Source organism: Solenopsis invicta, chromosome 6 (assembly GCF_016802725.1).
Source record: "Solenopsis invicta isolate M01_SB chromosome 6, UNIL_Sinv_3.0, whole genome shotgun sequence".
NCBI lineage: Eukaryota > Metazoa > Arthropoda > Insecta > Hymenoptera > Formicidae > Solenopsis > Solenopsis invicta.
The window spans coordinates 8967860-8989457 of NC_052669.1; the positions used below are offsets into that span (position 1 = coordinate 8967860).

Here is a 21598-nt window from a genome sequence, read left to right on the forward strand (position 1 = left end):
GATAAAAAAGTAATCATAATTTATAGATATAAATATGACTTTGTTATTTCTTATAATGCGCATAAAAATGATGCGCGGTTAAAAATTTGTAAAATTTCTTAAATCAGAAACGCGTGATATTTCTATAAATTGATCCGCGATTACTCAAGTGAGAGTCTTGTCCGATCGAGCGAGAGTCTCGCGAATCTGCGAGCTAACAAGGATGCAAATAAAAAAATTACTCAATAGTCTAGGGAGGTGCGGGACGTTCTGCAAATAGCACGGTACCCACTTGCGCGCGGGATCGTTCCACGCTTTTGCGCCGCGGCCTTCGCCGAAATCAATGATCCCGTCTGGAGGTGAAAAAGTCAAAGGCCCGGGCTCCGCCGGCCGGATTCGGTAACCGCGTGCATACGAACGCGGGCCATCCGTCGTCGTGTGGGCGGTGCTACTGGGAATACGTGATTAGATCACACGGATAAGACACGATTCGCTGTTCGCGGCGAAAACGGAACGGCGCGAATTCCGCGACGTTGATGCAACGTCGAAGCCGCCGGAGGACGCCCGACATTAATCCTACGAGCAATCTCCTTCAGTTGCCCCAGACGAGGCAAAGGATAACGATATGCATTGTCATACCGTTGAGGTGCGCACAAAGCATCGATCATCTCGTCTGCATGTATATTACAGAATCGTTGTGTTTACCCGTCGTCAACGTTACAATGTATACTTGTTCATTCGCCTCGAGCTTTTTTTTTTGGTGTAATCTGATCGTTTCTCATGATAGGAGCAACATTAATTTCAGTTCATATATCTGTTTTTATATCGCGACGTATAAAAAAATCATAGAGGAAAATATTTACAAAATGATAAATGCGAGACTAAAAGAATATATATAATCTATAAGGAGTTGCACATTCTTTGGCATTTTAAACAAATAAGTTACAAAACATTTGATTTTTCGCATATTAGAACAGAGATAATTCGCTCTGTCGCTAACTCTCCGTGAGTGTCAAACGTGGATCCGCGAGGAATTTGAAAGTTGGTTTCCGGCAAAAGTCATTGACCAGCTCGTAATCCCCGACTTTTTACAACAAATAATATATTTTCTGGAATCTGCGAAATTGTATAATGTGGCACGCAAATGCGGCAGGTTTTATAGTTCTTTCATTTCTTCGTAAAGTTGCGAACCACAGACGGAGAAAGAGAAAAAGAGGGAGGAGCTCGTCCTGTAATTTGGACAAATGATTTTCGTGGAAAATCGAGCACGCCCACGGCATCGGCCACGCTTTTGTGCGAATCTGGTCGTTTTCGGGTTCGCAAGAAAGAACCGCTGCGAGGGCAAACGAAATAAGAGGCTGTTTCGATACAAAAAGCGGCGTACATTGAGAGCACGAGATTCGATAATATGTAATTCATTTATTTTTTTCGAAATAAATGAATTATATATTTACTTTAACGAGTGCGTTTAAGAAGTGTGAGTTTCAGAGAGAAAGATTATATATTAACGTACCTTATATTGTAATATTCACGATTGATACAAATAATATTTTTCAGTTGCGATTGAAATAACGAAAACTACTGTCTAGTAAAACTGATTTCAGAATAAAAAAAATTCCAAGTCAACAAAGAGCGATAAAAAGGACGCTTCTTTTTAATTTCTAATTTAATTAATAAAATTAAGTGGCTCTCAGTATTTTAATACTAAAAAAGGTATCATTCCGCACAATATTTATCTATTATATCTTACAAACACCCCATAACAACGATAAGATAAAAAATGGCTAATGAATATAGCACAGTCAAATGTCACAAGAATATCTGCAATTAAAGAAACATAAAAAGAAAACTGATGCATAAATCTTCAATTGAATGATAAATACCTCCGTAATGAGACGCAAATGAAGCTTTAATCGAGAGGAGGGAAAAGCATATTTAACAGGCGACTATAAGAAACTTGAAGCACATTTAACCAGTTATGCGATGCATAAAAGTAAGGTCGTAACCAGTTTGTTATCGCGGTTATAAAACAGACAATATCGAGTAAAATTAAAAAAAAAAGGGAAGAAATAATTTTCATCTCATAATTTTTCAATTTGTTTCAAAATGAGAAATCTTACTGCCTGGATGATTCTACGATTCGTCCATCTTCCTTTATTTTCGAGACGACTTTAGCTAGATATTATATTTAGTTCAGATAAAATTTTCCATTTTCGCGAAATAAAATTGACAAAAATATCGAAAACATTAAGTACATCGGATAAATAAAAATTACATGCTAAGTTTTATATATTTTTTTAAGATTCTGTGCAAACGTCCGTCTTAACAATTTTAAATTACATTCTTACTTATTTCTAGTTCTCATCCGAGGTTTCCGCACATTTATTCTTTCTTTATTTTTGACGGCGACTCTTGATGCAGGCCCGATGGGCATAATTTCTCGATCGAAGGGGCGGCACGATATAGAAAGAACGAGGGGGCAGAGAGAAGCCGCCTACACATGTGTGCCTGAATATACACGTATATGTAACGTGTGTTGTGTGAGAGTGACCCAAGGCATTAATAAGACAAGGGCACGAACACGAAGGAGTTCTAGTCCGTACCATGTCAAACCACGATTCTAAGAACGCGAAAATTACTCCGTTATCAAGGCATATTCTATATAATATATGTGTAAGCGGCTCCAATATCGTATTGTTAACAAAAAATACTTTCGCATAAAAATCGCAAACTAAATTCGCGATTAAAATTAATATAATTAATTGCCAACGTTAAAATCACATCTTTTATGTGAACAGGGACAGATCAGTTAAATTAACTACCAATGGCAATTAACGGGGTAAGCGATAATCAGAGTTAAAAATATTACAATCTAATAAATAGTCGATTTACGTGCTGTCGATAAGGACGCCCAGATATACGGAGAATTTATGAGAGGTTGGTGGATAAAATATCTCTATCAGATGTTAGCGAAACGTGTAAGATACGTGTGCACAGCTCGTGATTAGATCCGATTAAGTTTGCGACTCTTCAGGTTCGTTTTCTCAGATTACGCCGCGGCGATTCTTCTCAGATCATTTTCGTCAAGAGGACGGGAGGTAATACGCAGCGGGTGCACGTGCGAAGGCGTTATCGTGCGCACTCAATTACAGGGGAATCCCATCCTTATTTGATCCCATCCTCCGATAAGTAGTAAAATCCATTACGTGCTCGTGCGCGCGCGCAAATCCGCGCGCGGCGCGTTTCGCACAAATCGCACATAAATTCTCGACGTGATGTACGAGTTAATGACGCGACGTTAGTGACTTCATTCGTCCGTGGCATTCAGCGAGACGGGACCCACGTTGCTTTACCCGCGCTGCAAGAGTCATTTAATTTCACGTTTCGCCATGTCGGACGACGGGAACGCGGTTTACGCGCGTCTTCAACTCGGCAATCGAAACGCTTTTATTTGCCAGATGTTTTCAACGTGACGATTCGACATTGCGATCTACTAGATCGTAGTTCTCTTATTCCTCTTAAATAGCGAATTACAGATAAAATTTTCAAACATGCATAATCAAATCGTCGCAATGTTAATCACTTTCAACGTATTTTTCGGAATTGTGTGTGTTACCCACGAATCAGTTTTTTTTTTTTTTTTTTTTTTGTATTTATTTGTGATGTGAAGATAAAAGATATTGAGTGAGCGATAAATTTTTTATATTATTTTATATTTGTATATTAATAATTTTACTATTTTTGATGAATTTTAGAAGGAAAAGGACTACATATAATTTAAAAAATTATTCTCTTCATTTTTCAACTTTAAGAATTTTCTTTTATAATTTAACATTTATGAAAATGTTTAATATAGAAAAAATATAGAGTAATTTACGTTTAACAAATGATAAAATTAAAAAGAAGTAGGAATTTGTAAACCTGAATTCATTAAATAAAGCTGCCGTACCATCTGCACCTAAAGTACACAGAAAAATTTTATCCGATTGAGTTTTCCCATGCCGCATTTACCCCGAGACAACTCTACTTGGTGTGAAAAGTCATAGATTAGAAGATCATCGTTCCAATTCCATCCGGGACTTCCGGGGATTCAACGGACGAAACGGAAATAGTTGATGTCGAGGCCGAGGAATGGCTTTCGACGAGATTCCTAACGAACGTCTGGAAAGTAATATCCCTGTCACACTGGGCGATAATCCTTCCTGCGGCTTCCGCTGGCTCTATCACGAGAACGGTCGTAACGGCGCGACGCGCGTCATCATTCGCTCACCTCATCCTTACAGCGAATTCAGCCGTGAACAAAAGGAACAACGGCCTCCCGATATTTTCGTTCTTCTTCGCTCCGCCATTCGCGGCTGCACCCGACGCGACGACGACGCTGCGCTTCGGGTCGAGTTGCCGGAAATGCCGTGCGTGCCGCGGCGTCTAAAACCACCGCAGTCAGATTCGCATGCGAGATAAAAGTGCGATGGAGAATGGAAGATCGACCGGCAGAAAAAGCTGACGTCGCGCCGGCCGATCGCGCCTATGTCCTCTAGGAAAGTTTGATTCGATTCTCCCAGAAGAGCGATTGTGACCCTACGTGACACGTATTCCTCGAACTCCGAAAAAAAATAGATCGACTCGCTGATATAAAAGCAAAAAGTATTTGACTCATTATAATTATCGATTTTCCAATAATAGAACGAAGATAAGTATAATTTGCACACGATAAGAACTTTTTTTGCCGAGAAACAAATACTGTAATACGAAAAAAACAATGCCGATAAAAAATCTAATTTTGCTCTACATTGTATTCATTGTATAAAACTAATTTTCTTAAATAGAAAATAGTGCTAATGAAATTTGTACGTTAAAAAAAATTAGATTAATTTATTTAGTTTTCAGTTAAAGAAAATATTTTGTTACATTATTAAACAAAAATGCTTCGAAACTAATATGCTTAACAAAATGCAACTATTTGGACAAACGTTTGATGAATTTCCAAAAGCGTAATCGTTGTGGTGTCGCTTGAATTCTCCCTGACGCGTTTAAAATTTTATGACTAAACCAGCTCATAACCAAGTAACGACGATAGCGGTCACAGCCCTTATAATTGCTTTATTAATAGCATCTACTGTAGGTTCGTGATGTTAAAAGCACATTTACACCGCGGTACCGACATCGTGGGAGGCTTGTCTAATTTTAAAAGATGCTCCGCGTGTCGAAAATTTCGGACGTCGTTATTTCGATGTTTGTGATAAATCGTCGATCATCAAAAGTGCTGGGTTCAAAAGCCGCACTTATCTTTTATTTAATATATCTATTATTCTAAAATACCTTAGAATTATATGTATATAAAATTATAAATTATATAAAATTATATATTTATTCGCAAACGAAAAGAAAAATTTTGATAAGTAATAACGCGAAATTTGCTGTACTAATAAAATAAACGGTTCGCGAAAAAATATTTGGGATTAAAAGAGAGCTCTGCTTTCTCTCCTTCGAGTGTGTTTGCTTTGCGCGGAAGACTGATTTCACGACCGACTGGCTTAGCGGGTTTCCCTATCGACAGCTTCCCGGATTCTGAGGTATAGATTGGAGGCACGAGCGACTTCCAGGATGATTTTCACACAAAACCGCGATAAGAGAGGCCAGACTCGAGCCGTCTGGTCCAAAGGGCGAGATCCGCCAAGGAATGGTGCATTTAAGTTTCTTAGACGAGAGTGACTCTCAAGGAAACTCGACCGTAAGAAAGCGATAACGCATCTCTTACAATCGCAACTCTCCGGAATATCAAATGGCAAATTGAAGAGATGAATTCCTGATGCATTCATCACTTTAATAAGATTTCTGATTTTTTTTTCTTTCTGATATAACATCGGAAAAATAGTAACATCCATAATTTTTAAATTGTAGAGGATTTTTTTTTATTACATGGCCTTTTTGGAGAACTACACGTAACAAATAGTATTCTCAATGAGGAAGAATATCTTATTCACAACTTTACTTTTAATTTCATTATTCTCCGAGGTTGATGACAGCCAGATCCTCTTTTTTATAATCTGAGTCCTTCGATTTTGCTGGTCTGAAAAGAATTAAAAACGGCCATGTTCTGACTCAACGCGTTCCCCAACGTGAGCGCCACGAAGGTCAGAAGTTACGACCGGAGTCTGCGAAATGGCGCGCAGGAAATAAATTCTTAAGGACTATCCCGCTGAGAGGAGCTGTTCGACATTATGGCTGGCCATTGTGATTGCCGTTTATACTACTTTTTTTCACCTTTAATGTCGAAAGCTGAAAAAAAAACTGCAAAATTACGATGCCAGCCGTGTTTACGCATCTGTCATATCGTAAGCGATACCTTTTTTTTTAATAAACACAGTATTAGTGTCTATTTTTTTATAATAACATTATGTATAGGTAGGTATTTTCTTTTTTTTGGTTTTTTTTATTTTTAAGTTTTTATTTAATTTTTTTGATAATTTCTTTGGAACGATAAAAATAATAGCTGTCATCATCTTTTCTTTGTTTGTCATAATAAAATTGTCGCCTAGGAGCAAAATACGAGAGTGACAAATAATCACGCGCCGCACGTGGAAAGAGAAAAAGCTACTTGCATAAAATGCAAGAAATTACGTTTTAAATGACCTTCGTCTTTCTTTGCTACTGAGAACCAAGGAATTAAGTCCCTGACTTTATATCTGCACTTTATTGTCAACGATAAAGAATATTGGGCGACACAACTCGCATGAATGGACCTTATTTCCGCGTCCGAAAATAAGCCTTAATAATACACTATATCCATTCGTCCAATAAGCTCCGCCAAATTTAATGACAACTTCCCTATTACCAGCCGTTAATAGACGAGATATAAATTCATTTTAGGTAACGTATCCACTGAATATTTTTGTTATATTTATTTTGTTATATTTATTTATTTCCATTTTCCACATTTTATTTCGATAAACTCGTAAAATCGTGTAATCGTTCGCGTCAAAGCCGATTGATCGTCTCCCTTTTCGTCGCGACGTCTGAAGGTATGGCACGTCGGCGGCGGGACCGTCTCCGTTTTTGTGAGACACGAGCAGTACAGAATGCGACATACAGAAAGGCGCAAAGTATGTATTCGTTGCGCTGCTGCGAAGCCGGCAGGCCGGCCAGCAAGTCGGTCGGTGATCGGTCGGTCGGTGGCAGGAAATGACGACATATCCTCGGTCGCGTAGTCTCCTCGCACATAGACGATCGAGCAGCTGCCATCCAAGTGACACTCCCAGGGCGCTTTAAAAGTCGCAGGCTGATCGCACGCATATACCGCGTAAGAAGAAATTGCAACGCGAAGGATAAGATGGAAGGCGAAAGGGATAGAGGGGGAGGGGGAGGGAGGGGGACGGAGAGGAAGAGTTGGAAGAAAGAAACGGCACTCGGCCAGATGCGCGGCACATTTTAATTAACGTCCAGACATCCTCCGAGACGGATGACCCCGAACTCAGGGCCATTCGATGACCCTTTTCCCATTGCGGCGCGTCCTCTGAGTAGCAGGAAGCGCGCCTTTCTCCTCATTCTTCTCGCCTGGACACGCAGAATGATCCTTCCCATACAGACGCGGTATGGATGAGCACGTATGGCGTCTTTCGAGAAGATATAATTTGACACGGGTTCTACAGTTCGCACAAAGCTCGTGAATTCTTTATTATGGAATGTATCAGCATTATGCGAAATGAGGCACGTGTGTTAGCACAAGTGTTTCTATTGTGTTTCTAATAGCGAATTCGGTTGGACGCACTAGTGCGCACTGGTGCACATTAAAGCTGCTGTACACTGATCTAATCTCATTTACAAATAAAATTATAAGTATCTTGAATGATAAAATGTATATTTTACCAAGGAGCATAATGAAATATCGATTGAGTATTTCACAATTTAATCTGTTTATATATATTTATGTTAATACATATCGTTCGTCGATTAGTATACGGCGGTTTTAATGTGCACCAGTGCACACTAGTGCGTCCAAACGAATTCGCTATTACAATATTATTCTTTATAAGGCTACATCGATCAATATAGTTTCGGTCTCAGAGATAAGTGTAATGCAAATGAGCTTACGATAAAAGAAATCGATTCAAACAATCCGCTGATCATCGCAGAGCCTTTAAGTTCTTCTAATCGATCGAGAGAGGAATAAAAATTTAAATACATTAAATTCAAGTGAAATCGCAGAAATACAGATTGCGAACTCGCAAACGAAATCGCCAATCTTCTCACAGTAGAAGACGGAATCCTGACTACGAGTCATCGATATGTATATCTTCCGCTATCGCGCGATATTTTCGTCCGTTAGTAACTGAAATTCCGGAAACGTTTCATGCGAGATATTACATTACATAACGTGATATAATGTAAACGTATTTTATCGCGCCGATCTGTACAATCTGAGACAACAAACATCAGGAGCGACTGAGTTAGTCGTGTCAATCGATAACCACAGAAAATCAATCGTCTATCTCTTCTTAGAACAACACGTTCCGCCAATATAAATACACAATTCAATAAACTTCATTGCATCCAACTTTTATCACTAACATTCCTTAATTATCATAATGTCTATTTGTTATATATATCGTAAATATTTTATCGTATAGATAATTATCGAAATTACTAATACTTTTATCTTCTTCATGGAGATTACTTAGCTATTTCGATTATCAATTTCTATACGATACTCTCTATTTTTATATTACGAGAGTAATATTTGATTAAAGCACATTTTTGTTGAAAAGTTAAGAAATATAATTATATTGAATATAAATTGAGAATATTTTTTTTCTCAAAAAACTACAAAATTTCTTCATGTAAGCAAATGTATATTTAACGCTGTCTGACATCATTTTAATGTTTATACTTTGAAAAGAAAGATGTTCTTCGAGGACAGAAGGAGATTTATAAGTCCTCCCCGAGGATCTTTGCCGCAGATCGATAATCTGCTGAGCGTTTGCAGGCGATCCTGCGAGCTCTAGTAACACCGAGAACGGAATCACTGAACGCGGTTGAGGTCGCGCGATTCATTCAACTTTCTATCGAGCGCTGAGCGACGCGGATGCGTCGGTCGGTGAGGCTGCACGCCGGAGTTGCACGCGCGGGATTACGTTGCCGGCGAGTCATTCATAAAAATAACACGCGGCGACCGGTGCACGCTACTACTACGTGGGACCGCCCTCGGCGTACGAGCGCGCAACACACGCGTAACGCGAGATCGGGGAATGCAAGCAACACACGCGAGGCTACGTACCGAGGCGGATAACTCGCTCGCGAAGTCTCGCAAGCGCGCTAGTAAGGGGCCGTAGAAAGTAGCTGTGCGGACCGACTCGAGTCAGACGAATTTTACGCTCGTCGCGCACGACGCCTTCGGCCGTCTTGGATGTCATTTTTCAATGTACGCTTACCTCACGTTGATCGTATCTGCCGCTAAGGCAATTATCTATAAAAAGTTGATTTTTTTTCCAAGGTTTGCAAACGTTTTATAAATTACGCGTTTTCACTTATTTCTTAACATCGTAAATCATAGTTTCCATTAACAATGATAATAGAGCTACCGTCGCCAGTAGTTTGCATATTACAATAAGTATAAGCTTTTTTTCTATCTTTTTAACGCATAAATATATTACGAATCACTATAGTACATAGATGTTAAATTAAAATGCGTGATATTTATATTAGCTGTATTATATTTAAAAATCTTTAATATTTTATTTGTGAAATCTTTAAATATATGTCAAATACTTTAATCTATTTCATATTTTAATAAAGTATCTCTATTCTTTCTGAATGGAATTGTTGTACGGTACAAAAAAAGGTTTGTTAGTTTCTAGTATAGTTTAAAAAAAAAGATAATCTAAATAATTTGATCATAAAATTGATCTATATGCAACGGTGCTGTAATTGCCGTTGCTATTTTATGACACCCTTATCTGAAAGGTACAGTTTAATTCTCCATTGAATTTGCATAGTTTACTCGTGTCTGCGTGGACGATAAGTCATAAAATACGGCTCGTAGGATCTGGAACGTAATTTGGGCACGGAGTTACACCTTCATGATGTTCCGCAAAATACAAAAGTGGATCTTCTGAGTTTTAAATACACGATTCAGGTTTTATGGTAGCTAAAGAGAGAAACTTTCAGAATTTGTTAAATTATTTTATTTGATGCCATCGATATTAGCATGCTAAATATAAATTTGTAAATTAATTCTTATAAATTTTATCATCAGAATTATATGCATTTGCAATTTAATGAATCTGACGAAGTTTTAAATAACGCATTATGCAAAGTGTTGATTTAAAATTGTTAAAATATTACAGGTGAATAAATTAATTGCTATAAATTCTTATAGAAATGAAACAATAACTATTTTTATATAATCATTACAATTTAAATTCAAAATAATTTCACAACAAATTATTTATACAAAAAAATAGTTTACACAAGGTATTCCGAATGCTCACCTTTTTCATTTCGTAATAAAATCACAGTAAACACGTATAAATTTAATACAGAATTAATTAGAGAAAAAATAAAGATGTTTTTTTCTCAACGTGAATGCTTCAGTGAATGCAAAATAAATGCAAAAACACACACACATATATATATATATATATATATTCGCAATACCGAAATGTAATTTTTCGTTCGGTTTACGTTTCAATTATACATTTGTAGGGGGGGGGGGGGGTTTAATTATTGACTAAAGATCACGCGTGACGTTGTTTAGACGGACGGAAGTGGTATATTTATGATATTGTAAACGTAGCCTTGAACTTTCTGGGCGGGAAAGACCGGACGCTAGATGAGAACTCGATGTGGAAACCTCAACGTAGCCTAAATAATTTTACAAGCTGATAACAGAGCGTTGCATGCATTTAAATTACTGTTGATTATTAATTTTTCTCGATATCTTTTCGTACGTCGTAACAAACGTATTTTTCTGTCGCTAGAATAGTAAAAATTAATGCAAAATGGTGCAAAAACAAGTACAGAATTAAAATCATTAAAATTCATTAAAATGCTGCAGTGTAAATTCGAATATTCGAGGTGTGCTGTGCCAATGCCCCTATTTATTAGGATTGAATTGTGCTAAAACTGCGCTGTTTAAAAAATATTGAAACGATTTCAAGATAAATATAAACATGTGTGTGTGTGTGTGTGTGCTCAGATAATTTCAACGAATTTTTCGATCTAAAACAGATCTAGTTCACGATGCATGTTGCGGAAGCACTTATTTGCGCACACTTGAACACGCTTGCATAATAATTAGTATCAACGGCCTAATCCACCGCGCTGCAAACGGCTTCGTGAGCGAAGCTCTTGTTGCCAGTCGCCTCCTCATCTGCTTGCCTAGAAAAATCGTCTAATATAAATTCCGCTCACGACGATACACTAACCGCGTCGACTTTCCCGAGGCAATTTTCGCGATAGCCTTCGTCTTGGCAGTCTCAAGCAGAATTTAACACGACTCGAGCGATCGTAAAGCATGCTTGTCGTCACCGGGATTTTTCATGAACCCGCGCTTTCGCATCCGCAATGCGGACGAAATGCGGCATCTCGGCCGAGTATAACGTCGTTCTCGTCGAAAAATCGCCGAACTCGTCTCGTTAGCCTTAATGACTTGTAAAACAAAATTACCGCCTTAACGACTCCGCGGCAGACTCGTATCTATTCTGAATCAACGTTTCGAAATGGGGACCCCGTGACAGCACTAACCGCGGTGGATGACAGAAAAATCGTGATGTACGCAGCCAACGTGATTCGCGTTATCTCCGATACATGCCCCACTGTCACAAATCCTTCTCCAATGTTAACGAACTACCACCAAGACGCTTGCATCCGGCAACTTTGGAACAATATATCACGCAAGGGATGCACGACGGGCCCAGCACAGACCCGCGAATGTGTGTGATTACGCGCACTTGAACACGGTTATGCCTCATCGTAATAATTAGTATTCATTTCACACATTAGCTACCTATCACGACGTCGCTTCTCCCATCCACTTCCGTTTCTTTCTTTCGCGACTCGTTCCAAACTCGAGAGTTTTCGTACCCTCATGAAATTCGGCTCTTCTTGCGTCTCTTCTTCCTCTTCGCGAACAGGAAACTCTCGTTTCCAAGACGGAAACGCGCTCGGATATCTCGCCGGAAAAAGAGACGACACAACGAAATGCTCGTAGCAGAATACGAATGTTAAGACGTGCGATGAGATTTCTCACGATGTCGTTATGATGCGTTTAGTAAAATATTTAAATGTAAAAGTGTGAAAAGTATAAAAGTATGCAGATGACACAGGAGATAATAGGCTGAAAAATATAAGAATATTTAAAGCGTCTGGTTACGGCACTTGAAGTAAATTATTGGTTTATATTTGTTCATGCTTGGGTCTTTGATCTATCTGGCTTAGTATAAAGCGTTGTAAAAATTTATAAGAACTGCATATTATAAAATCAGAAAAAATCAATTTATAAACTTATGAATATTAACTTATATAATAGTTTTATGATTATTACTACACTGTTAAAAATCAACAACAGAATTTAATGAAACGTAACGGAAGCAAATTTCAAGCAGGTACATTAAAAAACATTTAATGTACCTTTAATGTAAATTTAATGTTGTCAAAAGTGTACTAAAAGTACACTAATTTCATGCACAAGATTTTCACTTATTGATACATTAAATTTTATGACATTTTTAACAGTATATGGTAGTATATAAATTAATATTATTATGTCCAATCCGGTATTGCGAATCAGTACATTAATTTATATACTATCATGCTAATAAAATATTCAGTTTTACAAATTTTTTTATATTATACAAAAATATCATTGCGACAATGTTGCTAAAATATTATTGCTAATACCAAAAAAAATATAGTGGCATAACTTCAATAAATATATTTTTTATCTAGATAGATGATTAACATTTCACAATAATTTTTTAAAATATAGCTACTATTAATAAAGCTAATGTAATTTTGTCATTCTCATTTGCATTTAATTTCATTTCCGTGCTAGAATAATCAAGTAACTTTTTCTTGTGGATATACACACGGATACACTCACATATAATACCCTATACCAGAACATATAATACCATTGTGACCATGTTGACGGATGTGAATTTTTATCGAGCGATGGTCTATATACAAACACCACGAAAAAGACGACACGTGGCAATTTTCTCGTAAATTTCGCACGCTTCTCCATGGCGTACGTCACGTGGGCGGAATTGTTCATATTTTTTATTTAAATTCCTCTTATTTCCCCCGCATTCAACGGTGTAAGACGGTTATTTATCGAAATCGTTTCTACAAACGGATTTATTGCGAAAGTGAAATAGGAAACGTGTGTGAGGTACGAGAGGCACCTATTAATAAAACCGAAGATGACCGCAATGACGGAAATTGAGACGTAACGACCGGACAACTGTCGCGGTTTCTAGATTATAACGAACGATCGCAGGCTCAGATAATTTTGGTGTAGGGCTATATTTATACATTATAAATACGACGTGGTGCGGAAATGATAAGAATTCGTGAATGAGACCCGTGGGACGTTCCGATAATGTCGGCGACGACACGTACGATTTTATCCGCAACACCGACAATTTCGGCGCTAGTAAATCTGCGCCAAAAATTATTACACATCGCATTTATTTCAATACAATTTTATCAATGTCCTTCGCTATCTCCTTATTTATGATCCCGTCTCCATCTTTCACTCGCTTCTATTCATATCTTCGCTTTCATTTTACATACATATCTCTCAGGATCTCCCAGAATGGTTACCGTCCAGAATCGCTCATTCTTTCGCAACTTTCGTAACTAGTTCAGGCACCGAGATCCTCGATCACGAGAGAACTTAATCGATCCACTCTATCAAAGGTGGCGGTTGCAACCGATAACGGGAAAAGCAAATCGTATCGCCTCTCACTCTCCAGCGCTCAGTGGAGAAGGGGCGGAAGTTCGTCCGCGCGATGCTGTATGCGTTCGTACGTATCGCTCACGTGTGTGCAAGCGATTGCATAGGATCGATGGAAAGGTAAGCGCGAGGAGGGAGGTATTTGCAACACGGCTGAAAAATCTGGAATTCCAGTGCGGCTGCTCGCGAAACGCAGCCAGTGATCCATGCACAAAACGGTGACGTACGAGCGGCATTAAGCTTTTCTCACACTGTCATCTCTATCCCTCTCTATCTCTTTTCTTTCAATGGATTTATAGAAAGTATGTCATTGTAACAGTGACGTTATCAGAACAAATTTTAAGCGTACAATAATGCATGATTCTTTTAAATTGTACTTGTGTATTAATTGTTCCTAATTAATAGATTTTTAGAATATAATAGAATAGATTAATAGAGAGAGAGGAAGAATTATTTAATAATTAAATTTGGAGAATAGAGAATTTATTATTCAATAAACGTAATTTGTCTAATATATCTAAATCATTCAAACTCGCGTTCATTATTTTAGTTAAAGCATTTGTCCGCGAGTTACGTACAAAATTTAATTAAACCGTCTTTAAAAAAAAAAACTTTTTAAATTGATCGAAAACCAAATAAAATTCGCAGACAAAGATTAAGATGTGATTGAACTATAAAAGTGAACTATAAAACCGATCTTAAATTGCACATTTTATCAGACGTGTAGATATCTATTGTTATTAGATCCGTGAACAGCACAGGAGCATGATAAAGTCGCATAAAGTGGTTTTAAATGACTAGAGTATTGCGAAATATATAGTATAACTCCATTCATTACAAGCGGTACAGTCCACTTGATTGAGAAATATGGTGTGAACGGGACCTTACTCGAGAACGCGCCGTTATTTAACGTCGCCGCTCTCGGGGAAAGTCTTTAGACCACAGATCTGCGGTAACGTAAGGCTAAAGAAATTCTCAAATGGCCGTTAGCACGGGCACCGGTACAGGCAAGGTTGCCGAGGGATCGACTTCCGATTTCGAAATCGCGCTGGGCACCACCGATCGTTTCGCGGTATCTAGGATACCGGTGGTTTCGAGCGAATGCGGTATTTGTGTCAGACGGCCTCTGCGATTTTTTGAGATCGTGCTAAAACGGCCGCGTATTAGCATACACCGGCTTCGCTGTGCTTTTACTTTTACGACAGCGAGTCTCGCTCGAACGTCAGACGAAGGTTAATCGATTCGTGGATTAATTAAGGCCCGAACGTGTCGTATAAATCTTCGTAAATTTGGCAGTTTAACTGTGGAACGATGTCGTATGCATCTCTCATGCCTTTTAGATTACGTAAAAGAGCAAAGTTTGACCGTGAGAGAATACACGTGCAATTATGCCAAGATTGTCTTGTTACGTAAATCGAGAAAAAATATTTTTTTTTTATTTTTATATATTTTATTAATCAGAGAAAGCTGATTAATAAAATATATAAATATATTCTAACCTAGTGATAAAAATTTCCATATATATACTTTGCATATCGTATATAATTATATTTATATTATCGTGAATTTCTATTAAAACAACTGGTCTGATAGCTGTCGAAATAGGGTATCCAGCGTAGCTGTAGTCAATTCTGAGGCCAGTATTTATTGTCAGAAAGTATTTCCTAATTTGCTTTCCTATTTACGAGCGAGTCGGCGTAGCAGAACCGTGGCTAAATTAATAATGCGGAAAGTGCTATTGAAGAAATGATAGTTCTCGTGACAGTAGCTAGCGATCGACAACTTCCGCTCCGCCACTTCTAGAGCCATGTCTTGGTAAACATTTCCGAAGTTTAGTGAAGTAACACCTAGTAGCCTAGAATCAAAGTTTCTACCCGTTTTTATCCGAATTCGTCGCTGATTACACATTAGAGCCAATAAATTTGCATGGCCGTGCAAATCAATATCATCGACTCGTAATTATCCTATATTTTTTTTCAAAGTGTCATTTATTTAAAGCACGCGTGATTTAATATTTCCTTGAGAAACGGTAACACTTTGACAAGACTGCAATTCCGAGAGGCAATCGGAGCAAATAGATACAGTAAAAAAAAAAGATGTGTTGTACAAAATTGTAATTAATAGAAACGTTCGCAAATCACTTCTACATATACTTTCTACATACAATTTTCTCGTTTCTTGGTTTTCTCCACTTATATTTCCTACGGCCATATTATAAATAATCTTCGTTATCGGAATTCTTATTTTACTTTTGACTTAACATCTCTCCCCCCCCCCTCCCCTTCCCGTCAAGAAGCTTGGATTAGCTCAGCCGAGTGATATTTTTTGTGATCTCTGTCACGAGGAGCCTTGGACAGCGATTTCTTTCGTGAGAGTAGGCGGCAGAACGAAGTATCTGCGCCGCTGAAAGCGACATCATCGATTATCCCGATCTATCGGTGGCGACGATAAACCAGGCCGGGCCGCGTTCGAAGGCGATAAACTTTATCGTTTATCAAGGAAAACGACAGCGCCGTTGAGAGCACACAATACAGTTATTCCTTAGTCAAGATCCAGAGTCGAACGGGCGACACCCCGCCGCCGGCCTCGTCTCGACTCGTTCCCAATCCGAAACAGCTTGCGACGAGCAAACTGCGAGTCAGATAAAATTTCAAACGTAATCCCCGGCGTATGAACACCACTGGACGGTCTCGACGCGTTTCCGCCGTGTAAACGACAATAATTCCTGTCCTTCGGAGTTTTCTATCGCAACCCATAAAATAAAACATTTATCACAACGCGGTGAATATGAGCGCCGTCGATTAGCGGGACGCTTCTAGGACGTCGATAAAGCAAACCCCATACCGGCGAGAACAATAAACTTTTAACTACACACGGCGCGATAGTATTTTATGGTTAACACAGATTACATGAACATCTTTTTTTGCTTAAATAATCAGCAATCGAGTCGAAGATAATTTATTCGGAATTGTATTAATTCTTGTCAAATCAGAAATTTTATGCGAGAATTCAAACTGTTTAGCAAATGGATTCTTTATTGCGAAATAATATTAAGCTAGAAATGGCAGGAAATAGCCTGAGCACATACGATATTGAATTATTACGCAAGAATAGAATCGTAATATTCTTTTTTTTTTTTATTAGATCGTTGATGCGGTCTTACAATTTCTAATTAAAATCAGTGATAATATTTTACATAAGAGCTATCGAAAAAAAAAAAGATAAGACGTCTAACGAAAGATATAACCCACTTTAGGCAATAATTTTACGACTTTCGAATTCAATGGGAATTTACACAAGAGAATTATAGAATCTAATGTAGAGTTCATTCACTTTAATCCATTTCGTGATCCCATAAAGAAAATAGTGTGTCTACGTTTTTATGTCAGCTTGAAATAAAATTATGCATGAAAATCAATACACGTTTTTGAAAATCAGTACATTTCTCTTTTTCTTTTCTCAGTAATTGCTATGGCTATTTTGTTTAAACGCCCATCATCAGATTTACACTAAGAGGATGAATCGAAAAGCAATAAAATGTACTGACAGAGACAAATTGCGAGAGGTAATGATCCAGGAAACGCGATGGTATGCTCAAACAGAGGGCTCAAACATAGTTCCGTCGTTATTTTGGTAATACATCATACGGTCTGCCTGTGACAGTAGTAGGGCGATATCGATTGCCAACGTATCGAAGTCTAATCTATTGAAAAAACGTGACCACGCACGTACCTTATTACAGCGCAGCCATAGGATAATAGAATTCGGGTATCTCAGAGGTCCCCCTAATCCGCAGCCACCGGCGTTGCGTTGGGCTTTCAGAAGCTCGGAATGCGTTTTTCCGTGTTGGTAGAAAATTTCCAAGGATCTGCAACAAATTCGAAAAGATCCTTCATCAATCCGCAACTGTCATGGATCTTATACGTATTCCACCTTCGCCCTTCTGTTCTGTTCAAATTTACAGTACAATCATATCGTTTGAGTCAATATAATAAAAAGAAAAAAACTGTAAAAAATAAAATTTTTCACAAAAATCTTACATTAACGAAGTCAAGTCGAATGCCTGAGAAGAATTTAAATAAAATATTAATAAGAAAATAAAATATATTTTAAACTTGTCACTCGAGAGAAACGCACGAATATTTTATAAGTTTAGTAATTTTAAACTTTGGGATATTCAAGACCGGCTTCTTTGTCAATCAAGAAAGGCAGAGAAGAATTTTTCGTAATTAGCGAGCGCCTCGACGGCTCTCGGCCAGATGCCTAAGGTGATCGAACTTCCGTCTCGAAAATTTATGTCGAGCGACGAGTGACCGCAAACATTCTGCAATTTAAAGAGAAAGATCGCGTGCAGTCGCCTCCCTCGTGAAAGCGCAAGCCGGATTATTAAAAGCTCGTTCGTCAAGCGATCGGAGCGAACTGAAGTAGCGCTTGATAAATAACGCGTGTCATCTGGCGCTCCTTAATTATACGATGTATATTACGCGCTGTAATATCGTGATTTTTATCTCGACGATAAAATCTAGCATCAAATTACCAAATATTAATGTCTAATACGTATTGAACAGTCTTCAGAAATGTCGTGTATTTGCGATACAAATCAATTACGAGTTCCAATCTTGACTCGCGCTATCGTTCACGTGTACATGCGATTGTAATGTTGTCGCGTCGAAACACGACTGTTTGCGCAAGCATAATACTCCGCGTGATTGATTCTTCGCTCACTAGCTGCATCTATTCGCGGAAGGAGCGAGGTAGACTGAATGGGAACGTACATGCGGTAAGACATGACGAATATCTGACGAGTGTCGCCGCGCGCGTATAAATACATGCGTTGACATGAGCCGGCTGCTGATGGAAACAAAAGTCTCTATGAGTCTGGCCGAAGCTATCTCCAAAATTAACGACAATCCCGAGTTCCCCGATCGACGACGAGAGGGTCGTCGCCTAATTCCGTGACTGGGTCGTCGCCGTCGTCGACGAGTAAACGGATCCCGGCAACACGCGGATCCCAGGAAAGGAGTCTAAAGAGGCTAGCTTTTCAACACGGGCGAACTTGTCGACGACGTCGCGTCTGAGCGTCGCTTTCTATTTCCGTGATGGTCGTCAGCGCCTCCTTCTAAGCGAGTCCGACGCGAAAGGCGGGGATAACGGGGGAAAAAAGGATGAAAATTAGATGTACGGCGGTGCATCGTTCTCTTCGGAAGAAACGGCGCCGCGGTCGAGGTAAACGACCTAATGTCTTTGGCAATCGAGCGAAATTTATTGGCCTAGGTTAGGCTGTAGGACGAAGAGAGACACGTCCGCGCCTACTCTTTGATGTTTCCAAATTTTTTAATTATTTCGCGTATAAATTACCTTATCTCAAATTATCCAACTAGGCTGTTCAAATTTATTGTATGATTGTGCCATTTAGATGAATATGATAAAATAACTCTAAAAAATAAAATTTCACGGAAATCTTGCATTAACAAAGTCATCAAGTGCCAGAGAAGAATTTAAATAATATATTAGTAAGAAAAAAAAAAGATAATTTTTTTTACGTCAAACAGATCCGAACAGAACGGAAGGAAATCGTAGAGATATAAAATCCATGATTTTAATGATAATATCATTGTGACATCTTTAAAAAATGATATTTCATAATTATTAAAAAATTGCTTAAAAAAAACACGACTCTTAATTTTTTGAGATCAAAAAATGTTTGTATTACCTGATAGTTTAATCAATTCGTGCTCAATCACATCGAATACGATTTTATTAAAAAGATCCGTGAAAAGATAATTTCGATTAAACGAATATTTGTAAAACGTTTATTCTTCGAAAATGATCCTCGACGATAAAAGTTTTCATCAGAAACTTTTAAAAACTATTCTCGAGCCTATGCAATCTCCATTTTGTGCAGCATCATATTGAGAATATCTTCGCTGCCAGAGAAGATAGCTTTTCAATAAACGGTCTAAAGAATCTCCACGAAGCAGAATCTCCATACAGTTGTATATAAAGAACTTTACGTTTATGTAAAGGGCTATGAGGCAACGTTAAAAATCTTCTCGCGCGCACAGAGTTCCTGCACGCAAGACAATTTAAAGTTTTCCAGCCATTCCGCCGCTTCCAGCTCACTGTTTGCATACCGTACACATGCCCGGCATTAGTACGCAGATCTGCTAAAGAATTTCAATAGTCGGAGTTGTGAAGCAACGCGCTAAGGAGCCACGCGTGAATTGCGGCTGTTTTCGAATCGCGTCGTCTTCCCTCGCGACGGACGTGGCGTGGAAACGCGGAACGAACAGTCCAAGTTATGCAAGTGCAATGTCGCGCTTCGTGTCATGGGTTCCTGATAGGCCTGGTAGGCGAAATCCGATCGTTCGCGGGAATCCGCCATCGTTGAGAAAATGGAGATCGTTGGAAGATCGTTGGAATTTTTTTTCTTTCTCTTTTCGGAACGCTCAAAATGCTGATCAAGTCAAAAATAATATACTTCTATTCGTGAAACAAAAATGCAGTTGCAATTTGAGGAAGAGGAACGCGATAAATACGAGACCAAAATATCATTTCGCTAATTATGAAACCGAAAGGTTTGTGGAGGTCGTGCAATCCGAAGCTCGCCATTCGTGTGCGTAAATTCAAAATGCGTGCTAATACTATTCTCGGAATTTACACGAGAGCGAGAGTGCGCCGGTTCGCATTCGAGATTCTAAACGTCTAAACATCCGGTACAGTATCCCGATAATTAATCCGACGTGCTTTCGTCGTGCCGCGATTATTGGGTCAAAGCCCACCCACCCACTTATCAGTCATGGGCCATGTCACGTTTAATGACATGGCGTAGCTTATAAAATAATATCGTCATAGTGGCGTCTTTGAAAAGCGCGATTGCGCGTCATTCTCCCCCACGCCAATCGACATTACATTTTTACAGCAACTTTTTGTACCATCAGAGTTTGAAAGAGTCGTAAATATTCTTTAACGTGCAGCGGATGTACATTACGATAATTATAACGAGATAGTGACTCGGAATGCTCCTTCGTTACATAATAAAATGATACATCGTGTCATACGACGCACGCTGGTATCTTGACACTATTAAATAACCATTGATTTCGCGCTCGGAATGAAGAAAAAAACGCTTAATGCAAAAATAGTATGCGAATGTAAGTTAATTACCTTATATTACGCTAATAATAAAACATAAGATAATTAACAAGCTTGGAGACGTTTACAAATTCTGTCCTTAATATTCATACATTGTTTCTAGGTCAATTATAATGTTATTTTACTAATTATTGAATCATATTTGAGATTATATAACTTACTCAAATTTTCTAATTATTCCAATTAGCATTTATTTTAATAACATTCCCGATTAAAACTGGTGCGTTTCTAAATATAAATTTCTATTTAGGAATCAGAAAAATCCAAATTAAAAAAAGTATGTTTAAACGCTCTCATATAAGAAAAAATACTAACTTTCGTTAAAAAGTAATTGTCTTCTCTAGTCTTTACAAAATAAAATTTTACTCGATATATATTATTGTCCCAAGCAATTCCACTTTTAATTGTACAGTGGCGGATTGCATTGAATCTCTCGCGATCGACGCGCGACGCTGCAATTCTCAATTCAATTATTTGGCACAGCTATACCGTCGGGAATCGCTGAAG

General features: G+C 38.3%; 1 protein-coding gene across 3 annotated transcripts in view; it reads right to left on the reverse strand.

Moving 5' to 3' along the window:
• Positions 1-21598, reverse strand: part of LOC105196642 (tRNA dimethylallyltransferase) — a 72201-nt gene that overhangs the window by 15724 nt on the left and 34879 nt on the right. For all 3 annotated transcript variants that reach the window (XM_011162674.3, XM_039450329.1, XM_026135026.2), the window contains exon 4: positions 17669-17804. In XM_011162674.3, coding sequence (XP_011160976.2) covers positions 17669-17804 — 136 coding nt within the window. The remainder of the gene's footprint in view (positions 1-17668; positions 17805-21598) is intronic.